General features: G+C 42.4%; 1 protein-coding gene across 1 annotated transcript in view; it reads left to right on the forward strand.

The window, feature by feature from the left end:
- The window catches only part of CHCHD3 (coiled-coil-helix-coiled-coil-helix domain containing 3), a 1,074,460-nt gene that overhangs the window by 827,749 nt on the left and 222,499 nt on the right, over window positions 1–24,212 (forward strand). Inside the window, exon 6 of the mRNA XM_086918923.1 lies at window positions 8,908–8,978. Within this exon, the coding sequence (XP_086775049.1) occupies window positions 8,908–8,978 (71 nt within the window). The remainder of the gene's footprint in view (window positions 1–8,907; window positions 8,979–24,212) is intronic.

Here is a 24,212-nt window from a genome sequence, read left to right on the forward strand (position 1 = left end):
AGCCCTCGCCGTCGGAATCGGTGCTCAACCTGGACGCAGGCACCTTACAACCCCGGGAGGCCCCCCTCGAGGGCTCAGACACCGCCGAGGGAGTCACAGGACAGGATAAATACCAAGGCTGACACGGAGCACGTAGCTCACACGTCCATTCCCGGTGGTGCCTAAGCCACGCAAGAAGGTTTCTACACATGGTCAATTCCACCAAAGTATACTGACATATTATGTGTGCAGAATCTGCTTAACGTGATACCATAGATGAGAAATCATTTGATACATCAGGAATCTTGATCAATGACTTTAACCGATCATCAGCCACATAGACCTATTTCTAATGTTTTATTTACTTCTCCTTTATTCTTTTCGTTATCTTTGTGGGTTTGATTTTGCCCCGTACTAAGTTGGTTTTTATAAGATATTTCCTGATACTTTGTGAAACCTGTTATACAAGTGTTGATATATATTGTATGTAGATTGCACGTGAACAGACACTGTGTTGGACAACATGTCATTAAAGCTTTGTGCATTTTTATATGTTTATATCCTTGTGGTACTCGTTTTGGTGATGGAGAACGATTTTATAAAGTATGCCTGATCTGGTATGGTAGATTGAAATGTACTTGATGTGTTAGAAAAAAATTGGAAGGGGAGATTAAAACTATACTATTTCCCTTGGTGTTGATGGATCAGCGCTTGCCTGGGTGGCCTCATTTCTCAATGAGCGCACCTTCCAGGTTTTCTCAAACAAGGCTGAATCTGCGATTCATTCTTCAGCTTACGGCGTCCCTCAAGGGTCTATATTAAGCCCATTGTTGTTTAATATTTACATCAGACCTCTTGCTTCCATCGTAGAGGACGCCGGTCTGTCCATATATTCATATGCAGACGATACGCAGATTGTGTTTTCTCTTTCTAGCAGCAGGGCCCAGGAAGTCTCTGCCCTCAAAATTGGCCTATCTCGCGTTGCAGCTTGGATGCAAGACCATCTGCTGAAGCTCAACGGAGATAAGACCGAGGTTATCATATTAGGCAAGCATAAAGATCTGTGGGGCTCTAGACACTGGCCCTGTGATATGGGTCCTCTGCCTACCCCTGTGCCTGTTGCTCGTAACCTCGGATTCCTGATTGACGACAAACTCTCGATGAGGCAGCAGGTGACTAAGGTCGCTGCAGTCTGTTTTTCCATCTTACGCTGGCTGCAGAAGATCTTATGGATGCTGCCTAAGTCCACCCGCAGAATTGTCGTCCAGGCCCTTGTGATGTCCCGCATTGACTATGGCAATGTGCTTTATCTTGGAGCGAACAAAGTAACAATTAACAAACTCCAAGTGGTACAAAATTCAGCCGCTCGCCTCTTGCGTAATGTTCCACGGAGAACGTCCGCTATGCAAGCCTTGCGTGACCTACAATTGAAGACCTTTCTGTTTTGATCTCCTTATTTCGTGATCTCTTTTTTGCACTTGCTTGTTTTCTTTCTTCAGTCTGTCCCTGGCGCCGGGAAACCCATTGAGGGTAGCTGAGCGCAATACAAATCCAATAAAAAAATTTTAAAAAAGCTGTGCTCTGTCCCCGTGGCTTGTCGGCTCCTCTCGTTTTTTAAAGACCTTCCACACTGCACCACTGAATGTCAATCAGATCTCCCTAGCACCCTTCCCACATAACTCACTGTCCTTTTGCACAGTTTTGTTTGGGCTTACTGTCAACTGGGTATCCTGAGTAAAGGTTGAATAAAGCAAAGGTATTTTCACTTTGGGAGTGTTAGGGCCTATGGGCCATGTATGCTAATCAGCATTCAATACAGCATATACACATTTAAATCAACTGTCACAAAGAACCACACACTCTCATGTCATACATGTACAACCACCCCTTTCACTGCAATACAAATGCCCCTTTCCACAACACAGCAAACACAAGGAGATGATGGGCGGAGTGCTGAAACTTTTCAAACACTCACCCATAGTCACAGATCTGGGTTGAATCCATCATCATTCTTTAGCTCACTTCGCCACCCCAGTTGAGACACAGCTATATGCAAATCAGTCTCTCCCCTGGGCCTCATGGGAACAGTCCAGCCTAAACTGCCAAGCCATGTCTTCCCTGGACTGGAGACCGGCATCCTGGGACCGGTTTCAGGGTAACACCCCTCATCGGCCAGGCTATCTTGAATCCAGTGGCAAAGTGAGCAAGGGTCCCACGTCTGGGCATACCCTGTCAACTAAGGGCGAACAAAGCACACACAAGAAGATGATGGATGGAGTGCTGAAACTTATCAAACACTCAACCCCAGATACAGATCTGGGTTGAATTCATATTCATTCTTTAGCTCACTTTGCCACCCCAGTTGATACTCAGCTATAAGTAAATCAGTCTTGGCTCATGTCTCATGGAACAGTCCAGCCCGAACTTCCAAGCCATGTCTTCCCTGGACTGGAATACAGCATCCTGGGACTGGTTTCAGGGTAACACCCCTCATCAGCCAGGCTAGCTTGAATCCAGTGGCACAGTTAGCAATGGACCCACGTCTGGGCATACCCTGCCAACTAAGACGAACAAAGCAAACCCAAGGAGATGATGGACGGAGTGCTGAAACCTTACAAACACTCACCCCCATTCACAGATCTGGGTTAAATCCATCATCATTCTTTAGCTCACTTTGCCACCCCAGTTCAGACACAGCTATATGCAAATCAGTCTTGAACCTGTGCCTCATGGGAACAGTCCAGCCCGAACTGCCAAGCCATGTCTCCCCTGGACCGGAAACAAGCATACTGGGACCTGTTTCGGGGTAACACCCTCATCAGCCGGGCTAGCTTGAATCCAGTGGCAAAATTAGCAAAGGACCCACGTCTGGGCATACCCTGCCAACTACGGGCGAACAAAGCAAACACAAGGAGATGATGGACGGAGCGCTCTGGGTATGTCCAGACGTGGTTCCCGGGCTCACTGTGCCACTGGATTCAAGCTATCCTGGCTAATGAGGGGTGAAGCCCCGAAACCGGTCTTAGGATGCTTGTTTCTGGTCCAGGAGGGCCTAGCCTGCCGGCTCGGGCTGGACTGTTCCCATGAGGCACAGGGTCAAGACTGATTTGCATATGGCCAGGTCTAAACTGGGGTGGCATGGTGAGCAAAAGAATGATGGATTTAAACCAGATCTCTTGACTGGGGGTGAATGGTTTGATTTGTTCTGCATTCCGTTCATCAATTGTGTGCCTTTCCCTTTTTCACAACACAGTAAGTCGACGCAGAATATACAACACTTTATCCTAATAAGTGCTCACTCTGAAATCGTGCATGCTGCAGACATTTAAAACTTCATCCAAAAATAAAATCTTGATGCTGTTGCATTACAGACAACGGATTCTTGACCAACATCACTCAATGAATAACGTTTTGTTCAATCTTGACTACAGCATCTAAAACATACAAACATCAGCATCGCTCAATAGATCTTTTTCATGACCGACCCAAGTCGAAACCAAAACAACAACCAAAATGCCAATACTGATAACAATTTCAAACAGTTGAATGAATCGTGCAAAGACGCTCAAGTTATGCATCCATAGGCTTATCAATAGCCTTTATTTCAATATCAAAGGATTAATTTCTTATTTACATATAACATTGGGAAAACATACTAATACATACAATACAAAAAATTTATGAAAGATTTCTTCATACCATTATTAACTTAAATATATCATCACACCACTTACACTCAAACTCTCACATTCACTTCATCCTCGTTCAATCACCATACTCACCACACACCACAATAGTCCTTTGGGACAATATGACTTTTTTTCACACCTGTTGAAAGGCCCTGCCACCAACCAAACGAAAACATTTTAAATTCTATTTATATGATGCACATTACAGATTAATAATCACATCAATTTGAAATTTTCACTTAAGATTATGTTCAAAGTGCACCAAAAAAGCCACAAGTTTGTAATGATAGTTTGGTAGTGAAAAAACAAAAGGTCTACGCGTTTCAAACCCCCAATGGATCCTGGGTTCTCATCAGGACCAAGCACCACTATTTGAGAGAAACCACATCCGTGGACTTCCCGCAAAATTGGACTAAAATGTGTGATTCTAAAAAAAGCAAAGACAACCAATTGATAAAAATCAAGAGTTTATAAACTGTGTTAATTGTCTTGAAATCGACAAGTTCCCTGAGGCTTAATGGACGTTCACCTTATGACTCCAGCGTTTGGAACAAATTGACGCTCGCTCTGCTTCCAACTGGCTGTTTAAACTTCAACAGCTCTGGTCGGCGCAATGAATTGCCGGTCTCGCTCCGCCATAAGTCAGTGTTATCCGGTCATGAGGAATTTCATTAATCTTCTTTGAGATAAAACGGTTTTCTGTCCGGATTTTCTCATGGACAGTACTGTTGGTGCTCCAAAAGCTAAAATGAGTAGACATTTAAAAAAAAAAAAGTCTTATATGGTTAGTAAAACATGTACTTTCAACAGCAGTATTCCTCATTGTTATCCTGCAGTTTCACCACATAGTTCTAATAAACAACTAGAGTGCTAACATACATGGCATTCTGTAATTCCTGCATAAACGCCTGTGTCTAATTTTTGTATAATTGGCGACTTGTGACACACCCAGTTGCTGATCACAAAGAAAGGACATCAGAACTCGACTATTATAAGTTGTTACAGTTGAGTTCTGACATCACAATGCCTGCTGCCAGAGACAGCAGTGGAGGTGAAAGGCCGTTCAGGTCACAAAGCGTAATTGAAGCAGCTGCTTAAAGCAACAAAAATAAAATGTTGTTTTTCTTCTGCTCTGTTTCAGTTAAGATTGGCAAGCAGAGATAACAGGTTTATTTTTACACTCCTTAGATAGTTAGAGAAAAGCTAGAAATGTTCTACATGATTCTACGCATTCCAAGCTAATGCAGCTTTTTTTGTTGTTGTTAAACTTACTTCTATTGAACTGTTTCTAATATCTGTTTGCAACAAATAACTACCAGGATTTTGATGTTTAATTTTGCACTAGAGGTTTTGTTTTTCTTCATGTTTGCAAACATGCTTGCTCTTTCATATGAACGAGCTGCTCACCAAGGTTTTAAGTGGTTTGTGGAAAACTATGTGTGACCATGTATTACATGGGATAAACTACCACCTGGGTACATGATAAAAATATTGCAAGTCACCTCGGAATTCCATAATCTTATCAAGGAACTCTGCCTTCGGCCTCGTTCTCTATAGGGTTGTGGAACTCCTCGTGACTTGCAATATCCCTTGAATGTACGGAAGGGGTACTTTTTATCTTATATAGTCCGAACAAAGAGAAGCACTCCTTAATGCACTGTTGCTGTAATAGTAGCTGAAAAATATACATTCTATGGAGGAGACAGGAGCAAATGAGGAACATGTTTTTTATGTGGGCATAGAAATTAATATTGGTGCTATAGAACACTAAAATTATATATTTTATATAGATTCTTAAATATCTCTTGAATCCGTTAGAAACAAGTATAGCATGCTGACAAAAACATGTACATCTAACAGGAGGAGCAGGATGACAGGTTAGTTCTACTGTAGCCCCCCTGCAGTTCTAATGAACAACTAGTACCAACATGTTATACTCATGACAAATTAGATGCTATGTTGCTTAATAGGAGCTGTTGAATTTAAAGCTTGCCTATGTAGTAGGCTGAAGTAAATCAGCCTTACTGTGTTAATCCAGACATGAAACCAGGTGATTAAAAAACTAAGGGGGGGGGGGGTATAGATTTTGAGACATTTATGAAATATTTTCATTATCACTTCCTACCACCTCAATTAAAAAAATATATAATTTGATAGATTTAGGATTGTAATCTCCCATTTAAATGTTTGTCAATAGATTTTTAGAGGTGCAGCAAACTATTTGCTGACTGATCTCTTTAAACTGAATCGATTTGTGCTTCTATCGGTAGTGAGACCCTTGAAATGAGCTGCTGTTTGGACATTGAATTGCTCTCTTTCTTTACTTTTTACCATTTTCTTTTGTCAGTGTTGTCTCTCTCTGCATGAGTGTGCACTAGACTAAAATAATTTTTATACAATTTAAATTGAAGGAAATGATCAAAAACATCATATATACACATATATGTGTGTATGTATGTATATATATATATATATATATATCCCTATTCACCTTTACCCAAAAGGGATGACAACACCATGTATAGTTGAGCAAATATGTTTATTTGCCGACCTCCATTGGACGCGTTTCGGCTGCCCAGCAGCCTTGTTCACCAATGCTGAAGTAACGTTTTCAAACACTTTATAAGCACATTTTTTATTGTGTGTCACATGTGGACTACCGTGAAGTTACTACTGGAGAACATTCTCAAATCACAATGATTTTATCAAAATGTCATTATAGTAGTGACAAATTAATGCACAATAAACACAGCCTAATTAATATTTAAAATGTCGGTATGGGCACTAATATGAATACCTCAATGCTCATACATGATCGATTTTAGGCAATTTTTTCCTTGCAATGCTTGCAACAGGTTCTTTTCTTTAAACGGTGTGCAAATTACTGCAGTATTTCTACAATTGCGCCCAAATGGGCAGATTATTGGCATTCAATTTCCTGATTATTGTGCTATTGCAATTTAGCCCAAGTGGGCAAATTTCTGAGTACAGGTTCTATTTCACATAATGACTGTCTTAAAAGTGCAAAGTGCAATTGTGAATTAACAAAAAGTTTTATAAAAAAAAGTGACAAAATATTACGCAACCATATATATATATATATATATATATATATATATATATATATATATATATTAGTGTTACGCAGTATACCTTATAAATGACTAAATTCATCTAATTAGATCTTGTAAAGCCTAGACAAAATTTTCATGGACTGCACAAGACTTGGAGCTTTAAGTACATGATATGAACAAATGTGAAAGAATTTTTTCGAGAATTTGTTTATTTCAGTAGCGTATAGCAGTAGAAATAAGAAACATTTTCGTGTAGGTATTCAGGTTGCCGTACAGAAGAGTGAATGATCCTTCTCCAACAGCATAAATACCAGTGAAGCACATTTTGTGAGTTAGGGAATCATTCTAGTTCTTTATTCGAAACCCATGAGCTGTTAAGGGATGAAGGCATAGTCATATGTGGGTTAATGCTGTAGTGAGGCTATCCTAAACTAGCTACCAAATACCCGAGCATATATTCACCAACTAGTAGCCAATCAAAATGCATCATTGTTATATCCTATGTTTCCTTAGTTATTTTATTTGCAGTGTGTTCTCCATTAGACTGCTTTATCCAAGTGCTTGGGTTGCTAGGTGATCATAGAATGTTAAGCTTCTGATCTTCAGTTGAAGACTGAAGCTTGATGGAATAACACTCTGACTGATCTAGTGCTGTACTTGTTATTCAAGAATAAACTTAATTTATAAGTTTACTCCGCTTATCTGTGATTCTTGGACACGACAATCATATTGGTAGTTAATAGCTGTCTTAGTTATTATTGATGCCTTTTTTCAGCCACAGTCATTGGGAGTGATTTTCACTAACTGCACTTACAGATAGAGGTCTGTCTCTGGATAAAAGTCATCCACGATTCACTGATGTGGTCTGATACTTTTATTACAGTCTCAGGAAACCAGTTGTACATTCCCATGTTCTGCTTTTGATTTGTTTTGATAGTGAATCCCCCCTGTAATGGGACTGCTGGCAAATGTGTGGTTTGTACACAATGTGCATACTTCTGTTGTGTGGAGTTGATGCATGGATATATTACCTGGATATGGAACTTTGAGTCTCATTACAATGGCAGTCGAACAAACGTCCGACCGCCATTACAGCGGGATGGAGACCGGCCGACAAGTAGTTGGCTGTTCCACCCTCCATATTGCGATGAGACCACCGTGTAGGAGGTCGGAAACATGCCTTTTACTATTGTGGCTTGTGTTGTGGGCTGGAAAAGGGCTGCAGCACAAGCACCAGTAGTAAAAGGCATGTTTTTAAATATCCAGGCATCCTGGCACGCGGTCCATGGATATTTGTGGGCGAACAAAGCAATCACAAAGAGATGATGGACGGAGTGCTGAAGCTTTTCAAACACTCACCCCCCAGTCACAGATCTGGGTTGAATCCATCATCATTCTTTAGCTCCCTTTGTCATCCCAGTTCAGACACAGCTATATGCAAACAGTCTTGACCCTGTGCCTCATGGGAACAGTCTAGCCCGAACTGCCAAGCCATGTCTTCCCTGGACCCGAAACAAGCATCCTGTGTCCGGTTTCGGGCTAACAGCCCTCATCAGCTAGGCTTCCTTGAATCTAGTGGCAAGGTGAGCAAGGGACCCACACAAGGAGATGATGGACGGAGTGCTGAAAGTTTTCAAACACTCACCCCCAGTCACAGATCTGGTCAGGTCCGGTTTGTGGGGGCACCACATGTGCCCCCCTGGCCACATAGCAGAGACCCACAGGTGACAGGACCCCTTCTAGAGGCCCCCAAAGTTACTTTCCTGAAGCAATTGCATGGCACCATGAAAAGGCGCCACAGCTGTGGGAAATGGCTATTGTAATCCCTAAGGTGGTGCCTACACTGGCACTGCCTTCATTGTAGCGCTTACAATCTGACTGCCGCCCAACGTGCTGTATCTTAATCCGGTGGTTTAACCGTTGACCTGGATTTCGGGCTGACCGCCACCGATCATCTGTCAGTGGCAGTGCGCCCGACATCCTAATGAGGCACTTGGTATGGATGACAGTAGATGTGAGTAATGTAGTGTCAAGCAACTTGTGGATAGTCAGTAGACGTTGACTTGTGGATAGTCCAGTAGACGTTTTTATTGTTTTTGTGTGCACATTTATTGATTTTATAAACTCATTGATTGAATTTGTAATGTTTGTATTTTTAATTTCAGAGTGCTCAGTTCTACAAAGTTACCACAGAGCAGTACCTGAAAGCTTCCAATGAAGTCGAAGCCAGATTCAAGTAAGAATTTCTGCTTTAGTTATGCTTCAACACGCAGAGCACAGGCTATCATTTTGCATATTTATTTTAATAAATAAATTGTGTGTGTGTATATATTATATATATAATGTACACATACATATTCAAAATCCAGTATTGGCATTGTTCCTTTACAGAGGTGCACTATACATAAATAACAAGGTGCAGAAACCCAATTACACCATCATTTACTCAAGTCTGTGGTATCAAAAACGTGAAAGTTAAAAAAGATTAGTCTTAACAATTTACATGTAGAAAGCAATCGTTCACATGTAGAGTATTTCTCGTCTTTCCCAAAATGTCTGATTGTGAACAGTTACATGTAGCCTGGATCCAATTTACTCTCTAGACGAGAGCTATCACTACCCATGTTTCCTCTGTATTACATCTATATCTAACAAAATTGACGTTTTTATTTTCACATATAAATCAGCCTGTCCAATATTTCTTGTATTCTGTATTTTTAACCGTTACCCTCCTTTAGCAAATCATTACCCATGAATTTTAGTTTTTTTGTTAATGGTATATATTATTTCCTTGAAAGGGCAAATGATTGTTGTACACGTACTTCAGTCGAGCCCTGTGTGGACATATAACCTACTGTGGCCAACACCCTTGTGGGCATTACCCATCATGCCTAGCTTTCGGTCAAGTGCAGAAGGAATTAAGTGCTCACCTCATGTCCTCAGGTTTGTGCACAGTACCTAGCCTTCTGCCAAGACTTACACCAATTCCTCGGGTAGCTGTAGTCCACAATGCATGACGTTTGACCATGTGCACCCCAGCCCACATATCCACTGAGATTTTACACAGCGGTTACCTATGTGGAGTTGCTCTGTGGATTTTCTTTTAATGTATTTTTTATAAAAAAAAATAGTATAGTGAGGTAATCCTATAGCTGTCACCTCCTCTTTGTGCTTGACTAATTTGCTTCAGATTCGTAGAGTGCAAACATTAAAAATGGGGGCTTTGTGGATTTGCAGTCAATGTCACAAACCCTGCGGCAAAAACATAGTTGTTTATTTTCATTTTTGAGGATAGTGTCCACCTTTCTGGGACCCCACTCCGAACATCTTCTCCTTGCAGATCCTTTACATTGCAGGACAAATTGTTCCTTCATCCAGTCACAAGTTTATTTCACAAATGTATTATCCTGGGATTGTCTGCGGATCCAGATCCCCGGAGAATATGAAGATAGACCATCAACTGTCTATAAGTGTAACTTGCCGAACATACATCACAAATCATAATGATGGATTTGCACAAATCCACGAAGGCGTTCATTCTGCATAACAATTTAGCCTCATGACCTGTTTGGTATAATTCCGTTTAGCAGTTTTTGCTGTAACAGTGAACAAAGTTCCTATGTAAGCTAAAATTGGGAACGCTTCCCCCACCTTCTTGAGTTCAGATGGATTTGAATGAAACTTGATATGTGAAGCCTTAGCTGAATACATTAACCCCTTCCGTGTGGGGCTGTTTCCCCCGCTGTGTTGGGAGTGGGGGGCCGCGCACAGTGCCCCGGTGCTCATGACGAGGTCAACTCGTCATGAGCCACGGTGCTCATGACGAGCTGAGCTCGTCATGACCACGCTCGTTCGAATGGAACGCTTAGCACAGCAGGGGAATTAGCCCAGCGTGCGAGCGTTCCATTTAATGTGCGCTGTCATGACCAGCTCAGCTCGTCATGAGCACCGGAGCGCCGTGGCTCATGACGTGCTGACCTCGTCATGAGCACTCAAGGTGTTAAATGTATGCCAGATTTCGTTCAGATTCATCAGACTGTACCATATTTATTAGTGAGTATAGTCTTAACACAGCCTTCCTTATGACTGATGAATACATGGAAACACCAGTGTGTGTTTACATCTTTAATTGACCAGCCAAGCTTTATATAATCAGGTATAGATGTTGGGTTTTAAATGACCACCCTTGCTGTAGGAGTCTGGATCAATACAGACGGTCAAGATGTATTTATTTCTAATAGGTTAGAATCCAGGTTTTTATTAAATGGTAAGAATGTTTGTGGATGAAGCCACACTAGAAACTGTATACACATATTGGTAATACATGATGCATTTGGAATAAATGCACTGTTCTCAAAGTACCTTGAATCCAGAGGCAGACTATCTACAGTTTGGAGTATGCGGACAAGACAAAAGTATAGTGCTAGTATGAACTTGGTATGCTTCTTCATTGATGAAAACTATCAAGAACAAATTGGGATCTCACCGCTTCCAACCTTAGCTTTGATGAAGCTTTCTGGCGTACTGGCACATGTAAAGTTGAAGTAAAATCAGTGAAACTGCCACAAACCGCATTCTACGGTTAACAGAAAATAGACTTTTACAGCATATATATGAAAGTGTGTTTGAGACCATTCTTTTAGGGTTATTAAATATAGACCTACAACAGATAAAGCTTATAATGTTTGGAACAATCACTCAATCAAGACTTTGGTCCTCCCACAGAGTGTCATGGATCCTCAAGTCGGTGCACTTTTTTTTGCCTAAAACCATACTCTTCATGTTGGGACTGTAATCAAGATTGTGATCTCACAACATTACCCTGCATTATAATACATTCTTTCAGTGATGGATGAATTGGGAAAGCATATGTCCAAAATGCTACACACTGGCCTAGCACTCAGTGAGAATGTGCTAGGGGTTAGAGTAACCCTTTGATACATCTGGCCCTTTTTTAACGTGTGAGAAGGAAATTGTCAGACTGGACCCCATTTCAACCAGAACATAAAAGAGAAAATCTAATAGAACTGAACTAAGAGTTAGTAGAAAAAGTGAATAGCCTTATTTTATCTTACTAACCATCTTAAAAGAATAAGCACAGATGATTCCTAGATCAAGCCACGAGATACAGAAATACTTTAGAACATTAAACCACTCACTTAGTGACTGTTTGCTAGGAATCAGATGGCTAAGGTCAGAAGCCTTGGAAAGTTTATATGCACAACATCAATCACAATTAGCCTCATAAATCAAGACAAATCCAGTGACCGTGATTGTGAAGCAAACTGCTGGAAGGAATTACATAAGCGCTACTACTAGGTAGCAATTTGTCACTAAAATAAAAAGTGTTTGCAAATGGATAATAAGGCAGAGGTAAGGGGGAAGGATAGAGCCACCTGGCTTCCGCCCTTATTATGAGTCTGGCGGTCAATGGACCGCCAGACTCACAATGGAGGTCTTCCAACAGCCCTTTTACAACTAAGCGGTTGAGCTACCCTTGGACCGCCACCCACCTGGGAACTGCCGTTCCCTGGCAGTTGCCCGGCATTCCTGAGGCTGCAATATGCTTGGTGTTGCATGCAGTACAGGGATGAACAGAACCTCCCATTTCTCCATGGAAGCTTGTGCTGTGGCCGGTTTGCGGCCGCAGCACAAATTTCCTTAGAGGAATGGGAGTATGCTGTGGCATCGTGATCGAGCCCTTAGTCATTTGTTTTGTAAAATATATAAATTTTATTTTTTTAAATAATTTAAATTTTGTCAACAAATATCAAATATTTATTAGAAATTGTATTTTTTATTTTTTTAACAGACAATATATTTACACAATTTTACAAATACTTTTTTTTTATAAATACATTTAATTTAATTAAAAGTATTCCGGATTTGTTATACAAATTGGAACTCTAAATACATTTTTTAAATAATTCTAATGAATCAAATAATATTTAAAATGTTCCCTACCCTTATCCACTATAAACCAAACACCTCACTCCTACACATTTTTAATTTAAAAACATTTATTAAATACACATCTATAAATGTACACTAATATATCTTTTCAAATACTTCCTCCCTTATCCCCTATAAACCCAACATCCTGTTAATAAAAAATATAATTATACTAAATAAAAAAATTATAAACAGTCTAAATTAGATGAAAAGATTCTTCTGACAAAAAAATACAAAAAAAATTATAAATAGTTACTAAGAATAAAAAAAACATCAATATTGAAAACAACACCTAAAACAATATATTGGACAACAGTATTCAAGACAACAATATTTAGGTGTCACAATATTTGTTACACAATACTTTTAATTTGATATTTTGTGTGGATACCCCTCAGTCCATTGATGTCCAGCAGAAAATTGGAGGTGTCCTGTTAGTACCATAAATCATGTTCCGCTGGATCTGCCAGCTAGGCACAGTTACCACAGAAAAAGGCAGATACTTCCCTTTCTCCTTGAGTCCCTGCTAAAATAATGTATATTTAGGATTAGACAACCAGGATAGGGAGACTGACAGTGCACCCACTGTCTTCTAGAGATGTTACACAATCCTGGATAGCTAAATCAGGAACGTTTGCCCCCCAATGGAAAGCATTTGGGAAGAGGAGAATGCATCAGTAGGTGAGGGATATTGAAAGAGAAGGGTATCACCCCCTTTATGTTCTTCAAGAAAGATTGAACCCTTTAGTCACCTGAAAATGCATCTATATAGAAACAAGAACATCATCATATGGGTTCACCAGGAGTGTGTTTTATATGGTATTTATTACAGCTTGAATTCCTCTACCTTCCTTCATACAGATTCAGCTCCATTAGATAGCACAAGAGGCATCATCAGAATCTCATGTTGGAGTTAATTGAAATGAATTTTAGACCCTCAGTCCCGCCTGACTATTATGCAAACACAAGGAGATGATGGACGGAGTGCTGAAACTTTTCAGACACTCACCCCAGTCACAGATCTGGGTTGAATCCATCATCATTCTTTAGCTCACTTTGCCACCTCAGTTCAGACTCGGCCGTATGCAAAATAGTTTTGACCATGTGCCTCATGGGAACAGTTCAGCCCGAACTGCAAAGCTAGGTCTTCCCTGAACCGAAAACAAGCATCCTAGGACCGGTTTCTGGGTAACACCCGTCATCAGCCAGGCTAGCTTGAAACCAGTGGCAAAGTGAGCAAGGGACCCACGTCTGGGCATACCCTGCCAACTTAGGGCGAACAAAGCAACCACAAGGAGATGATGGACGGAGCGCTGAAACTTTTCAGACACTCACCCCCAGTAACAGATCTGAGTTGAATCCATCATTCTTTAGTTCACTTCCCCACCTCAGTTCAGACCAAGCTATATGCAAATCAGTTTTGACCCTGTGCCTCATGGGAACAGTCCAGCCCAACTGCCAAGCTAGGTCTTCCCTGAACCGGAAACAAGCTTCCTGGGACCGGTTTCTTGGTAACACCCTTCATTTGCCAGGTGCCAGGATAGCTTGAATCCAGTGGCAGAATGAGCAAGGGACCCACGTCTGGGCATATCCTGCCAACTGACTATTATGCAGCCTCGTTTATTTTATAAAGTGCTCTGCCACCACTAAAGTTTTCTGACTGTCACAGAACAGGAGATTCTGATCAGAGCAATAAATTCAGGTCAGCATTTCTTGTATAAATAACAACGTATTTGATTGTGGAAGGTCTAATGCTTTGTCTACTTACATAGTGAAGCAAGAATATAATTCCATAAGATGGCCACTTAAACCACAAATGGCTATCCGTTAACTTAGAATTTATGAATGCATTGGGCCATCTGTTCGAAAATGCGTCCCCCATTGTATGCCTCCCTCTTCCTCATTCGTGACCAGTCGTCATTTAACTTTCCATGAACGGTTTTAGATGCATGTATATGTTTTATTGGAATGTGTAATGCACATTTGTTAAAAGGATCCAGTAAACTAACTGGTTTAGCCACAACTACAACATTACTATCTGCTAGTCTGTAAACTTATCACATTAGATCTGACAACTTCTGAGTTTTGTGACATCACAAAGGAGTGATATAATGAACCTTCTCTATAGGTCGATGCAAATTAATTTTGGACAGTTAGGGATGCTATAAGAGCGAGAAACTACATGGATAGCTTATGAAGCTGGAACTATCCCAAGTGTGATGTGGAAATTGGCACATTAAGTACAAGTAAGGATTACTGTTTTAAGCATCAATAACCCGGCAACAAAGAACGAAAAATGTGTTTAATAGTAGTAGAGGTTGAATTAATTTATTTTATAGTGAGACCTTTACCGAAACTTCTGAGGACTCTGGGAACACTCTAGAAGAGATCTCTTGGGATCCCGAAATATGCAAATCACACACAATCATTCTTACAACTGTTGAAAGTACTCCACAACACTAGTCAAACAGTAGAGTTTAATTATGGAAGAGGCGATTACACTGTTTAACCAACAGCTATTTTAAATGGCTGTAATGTGTGAAATATTTTATAAATGAAGTAATGTGCACAGTAAAGACAAATTATTTTAAGGTGATCTAATAAAGTGCATAACGCCTACAATCTGTTAAATATCAGCTTATAAATTTGTTCTGAAACTCATCAGTGTTGGGTGTATAAACAGATGTAGGAATTCAAAAACTTTCCTGCCACTGTGCAGAGGGGGATAAGAAGGACATTATTCTGCAGGGCCAGTCTCTGTGGAGACAGCAGATGTGATCGTGCTCAAAAGGACATCGTCAATCCTGTACTGGGTTGTTCAGTAGTAAGAATAGACAATGGTCCAAAACCTATTTCTTTAAAGTAGCCGAAACAATCAGCGCATATTCAAAACATTTTCACATCCAAGGGTGTTGCTCATGTGTCTACACCAAATCATAAATGAACTCAGTTCCTTAGAAAAAAATATATATCACTACAGCACCAATATGTCAAAAAAGGCAAGAAAACAATGTTTAATTTATCGTTTCTAATCACATAACTGATAATTTTTTACAATTTTATCCATATTTTCAAATGAAAAGTTGCCCAAAAGAGCGTGCACAAAAAGAAGTGATCAAAAAGAGGTGAAGTGAATCAAGATGGAAAAGGAAAACTCAAAGAGATAAGCAAAAAATATAATTACATTGATTTTCTGTAATCACGGTTCTGCAATTTGCGTGATGCAACAACCTGGCCCACATTGAATTTTAATACCAACTAATCTGTAAATCATACAAACACAACAATAATGTCGACTTGTGTGCACTTTATGTAGAGACTGGGTCCAAGGTGAAATTAGTATTGTCGACGTTTCGACTCGACTTAAGGTCAACTGGTGAGTTAAACCTAGACCATGCGAGTCTTCATCAGGACATTGAGGGATGGGCAACCAGGGGTTAGAGATAACCCTATGAAATATAAAATAAAGGGGGGTTTTACCCTGCTGTAGTGATATCATAAAAAAGTTAAAAACCATTAAGGGTTTATCGCTTACCCAAGGGTATAAGGCTACGATGCGTGAACCTCGTGCTCTAGCAAGACCGGATCCTGCAAGACATAACAATGCAGACTATGGACTACCGGTATAACACCATGCGTATGTACTATCACGCAGGTGTGCACATAATGTTACCTTATTTCTCTAGTCGTGTGGATTAATCAATCGTCCATCTGACTGTTATGTACAAAGTGGTCGTATTATGTGAATGACCTCCTTCTCTGTCTGGGTCTCTGTATTAATATTAGGCAGGCGAATTCTAAGACAAAAGGAGGGAGAGCAGAATATTGTTAGCCCATTTCCCTCTGTCTATCCGAAATTTACAACTATATCTTAATTTTAAAAGTAATTACCTTAAAACTGATGTGCTCAGTCATTCACTGCTCCTGTCCTCCGAGGATCAGGTAGCTGTTACAAAGGGAGAAACGAGATCTCTTTAAGTCCATGATTACAAGGGGGGGCAACCTCCCAGAACCAAGCTCGATTAAGTATTGTTAACAAGACACACGGGGTCTCTTACCATTTCGCCGTGTTTGCCAGTCTTGTCAATTCCCGAGTATGAGCGCTGTACACGCAGTGCAGCGTCTATCACGTGACAATCCAACCATGAGGTAGAAGACAATAGTGTCATGCTCATGCCTCTCTCAAAATCACCCCACAAAAACTAATGGTCTGCAAGTTGTCATAACACTGTATGGTACAGATTCTATAGACCCAGGATGGACACTTGTCTATTAATCTCCTCTGCTTCATTCAATCCTGTGTTCACAGTATTCAAGGTGTGAATCCATTTGCATTCCCGTCTATTGAGAACATCATGTAATCCACCTCCCCTGGGGTTGACCGACACTTTTTCAACAACCCACCATTTTAGACTGTTCTCGGGGTGTTCAAAACGTGCAAAATGCTCTACCAAAGGGGCCCCTATGGTACCACATCTAATGCGGCTCATATGCTGCAGAATCCGACATTTGACCCTCTGTACTGTTTGTCCAATATATAGAAAGCCACAGGGACAAAGAATCGCATATATGACCCCTGTAGTGTTACAGTTACTATGGACCTTCAAATTATATGTTTGTTCATTGTGAGTGAAGGTCATGCATTCCACTGTCAAGGGGCAGGCCTTACATGTGCCACATTTCGTTTGGCCAACCACCGGAGGAAGACCCCATAAAGTGGTTTGATTCACTGATTGCTTCACCGGTAATAAAGATTTTACCACATGTTCCCTAATGTTTCTTCCTTTGCGAAATGCATGAAGTGGAGCTGACATTCCCCCGAGTTCTTCACTGATAAGGTGCCAATGGCGGTTTTTACACTTCTTTATGGCATTGCTCTGGGTATTAAAAGTGGTGACGCAAACAAGTCTCTTATCAGTAGTTTTTGATTTTACCTCAAGTAGATTCTCCCGATGGTTGTGCCAAGCCCGTTTCCGTGCCAGCTTGAGTAATCGTAATGGATACCCACGTTCCCCAAGTCTGGCCATCAAAAGGGCTGATTCATCAAAGTAATCTTCCTTTTTGTAACAATTCCTCCGCAACCTCAGGAACTGTCCAAAGGGCGAAATATGCAAATCACACACAATCATTCTTACAACTGTTGAAAGTACTCCACAACACTAGTCAAACAGTAGAGTTGAATTATGGAAGAGGCGATTACACCTTTTAACCAACAGCAATTTTAAATGGCCGTAATGTGTGAAATATTTTATAAATGAAGTAATGTGCACAGTAAAGACAAATTATTTTAAGGTGATCTAATAAAGTGCATAACGCCTACAATCTGTTAAATATCAGCTTATACATTTGTTCTGAAACTCATCAGTGTTGGGTGTATAAACAGATGTAGAAATTCAAAAACTTTCCTGCCACTGTGCAGAGGGTGATAAGAAGGACATTTTTCTGCAGGGCCAGTGTCTGTGGAGAAAGCAGATGTGATCGTGCTCAAAAGGACATCGTCAATCCTGTTCTCGGTTGTTCAGTAGAGCAGCGGGTGTACATGTTCTATCCATGCATGGTAGTTTCAGTAAGGACAGCAGCATATTAAGCTAGAACAATGAATCTATTCATGTAGTCAGGCACTGATTTTAATTTAAGAGAAACAGTTATTGATATTATGAGCTACAAGAAGCTGAGCTTGAATGAGACTTTTACTTCTGATACCTTCTGAAGAGTCGACCAGATTATGAACTTTAAACAAAGCAAAATGGATAAAATGTTCCCCAGAATAGTGCAAACAAAAATAAATGTAATCTTAAATGAACAAGGAATTCTAAGACGGCATTTTCAAGCCATTTTTTTCAGTTTAAGCAGTTCTGGAATGCAATGCGGCAATTCATTGATTAAGTGTTAATTTGATGGTGTAATTAGGCTTTGCAACCATTTTTTGGTCTAATTGTATTATGTATTCCCGTGTAGTCGTATTTCTTTCTATTGATATTCTGTCCTGCCCTCCTGATAATGATTTTTTTTGCAGCTACTGTATTTCACAATAAGAGGTCACGCCCCAAAGTGCATTTTGATAGACTGCCCATAACCACTGCATATTATACCAGAATGTGACGGTGATCTATGGCAGCACATCAGTGTGTGATGCTGCTTTCTTTTAATAGTGAACAATGAAAACACTTTCCGCAGTACTTCTGTAGTTACTCTTTATATTACTACAGGTTTTTGAATCTGCCATTCCACTTGTCCTTGAAAATGAAAAGCTGACTGCACTATCAGGTGCCTTTATGTAGTTGTCCTTTTCCCTATCGGAATCACAGGGTTCAATAGGGAATCTAAAATTGATGAACCAAAGTGGTTGATCTTCGACCGTGGTGTATACATTTGTTTACTGGTGTAGCGTTCTTCCTCTACTTTCCCTCGGCATGAGCTTTCATTACATTTGAGTTGAGAGGATTCCATTAGCAGTCCTCCTCATACAGTTATAGTGCAGCTTGCCTTAGCGCCAAGAACATCTTCTCTTGTTTTAGTCATTAGCAGGCACGTTTTCTTCGGAAATCATTCGTCAAATAGTGTCTCCTACTGTTCCCTTCCATTCAAATGCGGGCATGATAACACAGCAACTCGATAGTGCGAGTACTGAATCATTCAATCTTGATATAATGATGTAACCAAACATTATTCAATGATATTCTAGGTTTTATGACGTCTGGAGTGGAAGGACATCTACAATTAGGGGGTAGGAGTAGTACATTTCATTCTAGCTAATTGAGGGCACCTAGATAGCATGAACATGCAGTGCATGAAATCCCCCGGTTTCTAGAGGTTTAACAATGGTGTATCATTGATGAAAGTAGACTTCTCAGCTTCAGTGATTTAAAGCAAGCTCTGAGTGTAATCTCAAATTCTATAAGTAGTATCACTGTAAATGTGTTCAACAGTCATGTTCTACCCTTTGTTTATTTCTGATGATTTATATAGTGCAATAAATTGCTTTTCAGCACTTGAAAGCATTCCTAAAATTGTACATAAAGATTGTCTTAGTGAGTATGTATATGCAAGCAAGTCTAAGTTTTGATTGGGTAGGGTGGGGATGGGGTGGGTGTGTAGTAAGCATGAAGGCACTAGAGTCTGGTTAGTTTAAGGGGGTAACCCTCTGGCTTTTGCTGCTCCCCGTTGTTACTGCATTAGTATTACATGGTGATATAAACCCCCATAGACATTGCTGAGGTTAAACTTTTGTTCTTTATTCAAGACAAGGTCAGAGCATTGCGGGCAGCTGCACACCAACACACACAATCACCCTTCTCAAACACTACACCTTTGGTTCCTTTAATCAAACCTCTTTACTCCTCATTTGACTGTTCTTAATCCTATTCCTAGCTAGCTCAATATTATTTGCCATGACTATTCCAGAATTAAGTTGTGGTAGATTATTCAACCAAGCTGGCCTCAACAAATCCTGAGTACCTCTGCCTGTCAACGCTGCAAAAGGTGCAATGAGGAGTATTGCGATACAACCAGAGCATAGAATGCAAAGCATCTCCCACATCAACATCTTCAATCACAGCTCCTCTCGCACAATCAGCAACCATTCTGTTGGCTCTTTCAGTTTAAGTATTTTATTAAGGAAGTACAGTGGTACAGCAATGTAAAACAAGAAGAAAAAAAGAAATTAGGCGATAATAGACAGTTCCTAGCGCGAAAAATCAATGCTTTCTCCAGAGCTCACCGCCACCTACAGAGTACTACAGTCTTTGCTAGGTAAGAGCCGCCCTGGGCGGCGTCCTCGAGCATTGCATTCGAGTGTCGATCAGAAAGCAAATAACAATCCCTCTGTACCTCATATTTAATGTAACAAACTACCCCAACAGTCCCTCATGCCCACCCTTTCCCCCACCCCTTAACTCCCCGTCCGGTGTTCTGCAAAGAAGATCTCAGAAACTCACAAGTCCTCTCCTGTTATTTACCCAACATGCGTACCCGACCCTCCCGCTCCCTACTGGCCATTCAAGTGATCGGCGGTGTAAGCCTAAGGAGTCTCAGGTATCTGGGGCACGTAAGCTCCCTGAATTCAGTAGCTAGTAAAGTATGGAATGGTTGCCACAACTCAGTGAATTGGTCGACCTCCCCAGCCAGTGTAAGCGAAATTTTCTCCATGCCCAGTACGTGCCACAGCCTGTGCAGCCAACCCGTGATCGAGGGAACAGTGGAAGTGCGCCAGTGTATTAGAATGTTCTGCACAGCTGAGCCCAAAGCGATGGCTATGTGTCTCCCTCTCTGGGATTTCAATGGGAACATTAAGGCATTAGGCAGGCCCAGTAACGTATAGGCCGGGAAACGAGGTAACTCTATCCCAAAACATTTATCAATGTCATTGATCACTTCCTTCCAGTAGTCCTGTATCAGCGGGCAGTCCCATAAGATATGCGTCAGTGTCCCGATGTGCCCACAAGCGCGCCAACATGTAGTGTCTATGAGCCTGTTCATTTCGTGCAAACGTTCGGGAGTGCGATACCAGTACGTTTACACCTTGGTGAAGGTTTCTGTGAGCCCCACATGATATGCAGAATGTCGCGCTCGGTATGAGATTTGTTCCCATTCCTTGTGGCTGAGCGTTCTCCCCAGTTCCCTGTTCCATCTCTCCCTACCGGGATTATATATGTGTGTGGGTGGAGGCTGTAGCATTTTATACAGATCCAATATGAGTTTTGCATCCGATGTACGCGTCGCCATCCATCGCTCATAAGGGAGCAAGTCCCTGTCCGCCGCGTCCCGCACCTGTGGTTGTAGTGCCCAATGTCTGACTTGCCAATATCGCATCCTATCCGCCTCGGCCAGCTGGTAACTCTCTTTAAGGTCCTCAAAGGGGAGGATCCCATCCCTCCCGTACACATGAAAAAGCGCTCTGCAGCCTTTCTCACGCCAGTGCGCAAAGGCACCCGGTTCCATCCCTGGCGTAAAGTCCGGATTGTTCACAATAGGAGTGAACGGAGAAGGGAACGAGGTAAGCTCGAATGGTTCACTAGTGGCATCCCACACCCTCAGCGGCACCCTAGTAACATAGGAGGCGTAGAGATTTGGGGGTCTGTGTTGTCTGCGCAGGAATGGTATTTCCTGCAATGGCCGGCCCGCCACTGCCTGATCCTGGAAGAGCCAGTGCTTGTCCGACTCCCATCTGCTCCATTCCACCAAGTACCTCAACTGTGACGCCTGGAAGTATTTGTGAAGGTCAGGGACTCCCAGTCCACCCGCCTCCGGCGCTAGAGTCGTCAATGCTCTCTTCATTCGGGGTTTACGGCCTTGCCAGACGAATTGGGATAGAGCAGTCTGCATCATCCGTATCCAGCCCTTAGGGGGCTGCAGCGGAAGTGCCCGGAAGAGATATAGGATCTGTGGTAGCACTGTCATCTTCAGCGCCGCTATCCTGCCTAGCCACGATATCGTCCCCTTATTCCACCTCCCCAGTTCCTCCTTCACCTTCTTGCCTAACGTCTCGTAATTAACCGCCACCATCGCTGACAGTGTGGGAGCCAGCAGGATACCTAAGTAAGGCACGTGTTCCCGTGACCATCTTAGTGGGTAACGCCTCTGCAAATCTCGTCTCGTCCCAGGTGTCAGGGAGATATCTAATGCCGTGGATTTTCCCAGATTCATCTTAAACCCGGCCGTTCTCGCGAAGGCCCCGAGCTCTCCCATACACGCGGGTAAAGCCCTCTGCGGATCCTCTAGCGCAAAAATGACATCGTCTGCATATAAGCTGACCGTGTGGGTATAACCCCCCATCCGCAATCCCGTTGCATCTGGATTTTGTCTCACTCTCTGGGCAAAAGGCTCCATATAGAGAGCGAAGAGTAGAGGAGATAGCGGGCATCCCTGCCTCGTGCCGCGTTCAATATAAAAGCGCTTCGATCCACAGCCATTGACACGCACCGTCGCCGACGGGAACTTATAACAATTAAAGACCATGCACCTAAATTTCTCCCCTATGCCCATTCGAGCCATCACCCGCTCAAGATACGGCCAGTGCACCCGGTCAAACGCTTTCTCAGCGTCGACCGAGAGGAGCATCCTTTCCCCAGGGATCCGCGAAGCTTTCTCCAGTACGTGCACCAACCGCTTGGTATTATCCACCGTTTGCCTGCCTGGTACAAAGCCGGACTGGTCCGGTTCAATCAGCCCAGGGAGATACTGTGCCAGCCTCGCAGCCAGGATCCCCGTGTAGATTTTAAGGTCAACGTTTAGGAGGGAAATCGGCCTGTACGAGCCACACTGAGCCCTGTCCTTCCCTGGTTTCGGTATGACTGATACCGTGGCGTGCAGAAGATCCGGTGGGATAGCACCGGGGCAGTCGAAAGAGTTAAACAGCTTGGTCAATATTGGAGCCAAGGTAGTGCAAAACGTCCTATAGAAGAGGGTGGTGTATCCATCTGGTCCCGGAGCCTTCCCGAGTTTCAGCCTAGCGATCGCCGTAATAACCTCTTCTATCCTAATCTCTCGATCTAGGTAGTCAGTCTGTATTTGAGCTAGGGACGGGAGAGTCACTGAGTCCAGATATTCATCAGGGTCCCCAGTCGTCGCGCCGTCCTCCGCATAGAGCTCAGAGTAGAACTGTCGAAAAGCTTCGGCTATTTCGACGTCTTCTGTGACTGTGCGCTCACCTGGCACCGCAAGTTCTTTGACTCGACGGCATTGGTGTGCGATTCTGAGCTTAGCTGCTAATAACCTGCCACAGCGATCCCCTCCCGTGTAATATGCGTGTTTCAGACGAAGAGCCGCATATTCAGCTCTGTCTAGGTCCAGAGACGGCAGGAGTTTCCTCGCCGCCTTTAGCTGTTACCAAATTCTAGGAGCCCCCGTTCGTCGATGCACCTGCTCTAATTCCCTGACCTTGTGCGTGAGTTCTTCCCGTTTAACTTTCCTCTCCTTATTTTCGGCTGCCGATATTGTTATGAATTCTCCCTTTAGAACCGCCTTAAGCGCTCCCCATTGAGTCGCCAATGTGGTGTCGGGGTTAGAGTTATGTAGTTGAAATTCAGTCACTGCCTCAGTGATACGCTGCACCACTACTTTTTTGTGTAGAAGGGTGTCTCACAGACGCCAGACTCCGCGCTGAACCGGGGTCGACGGGGGCAGGAAGGTCCCAGAGACTGGTGCGTGATCTGATAGGGAGATGGCCCCCACCTCAGAGGCAGTGGCCATGTCCCGAACCGGGCCAGAGACTAGCAGATAATCCAGCCGTGCATATGTTTTATGTGCGTGCGAGAAATAAGAATAGTCCCTATCTGTGGGGTGAAATCCTCTCCAAAGATCGTGCATATCGAGGTCAGCTAAATGTGTTTTCATAGTGGACGACAATTCCCCGGTCTGTGGAAAGCGCTGCGCTGATCTATCTAGTGAGGAATCAAACACCAGGTTCAGGTCCCCCCCCAGAATGAGATGCCTGTCGGGAGATGCTGTGACATCCATCAATGTATTGTGGAGGAAATGTTCCTGACGCTCGTTTGGGCAGTAAACCGACCCCACCGTG

The sequence above is a fragment of the Lissotriton vulgaris genome, chromosome 1_1, assembly GCF_964263255.1.
Source record: "Lissotriton vulgaris chromosome 1_1, aLisVul1.2, whole genome shotgun sequence".
In the NCBI taxonomy this organism is placed as follows: Eukaryota; Metazoa; Chordata; class Amphibia; order Caudata; family Salamandridae; genus Lissotriton; species Lissotriton vulgaris.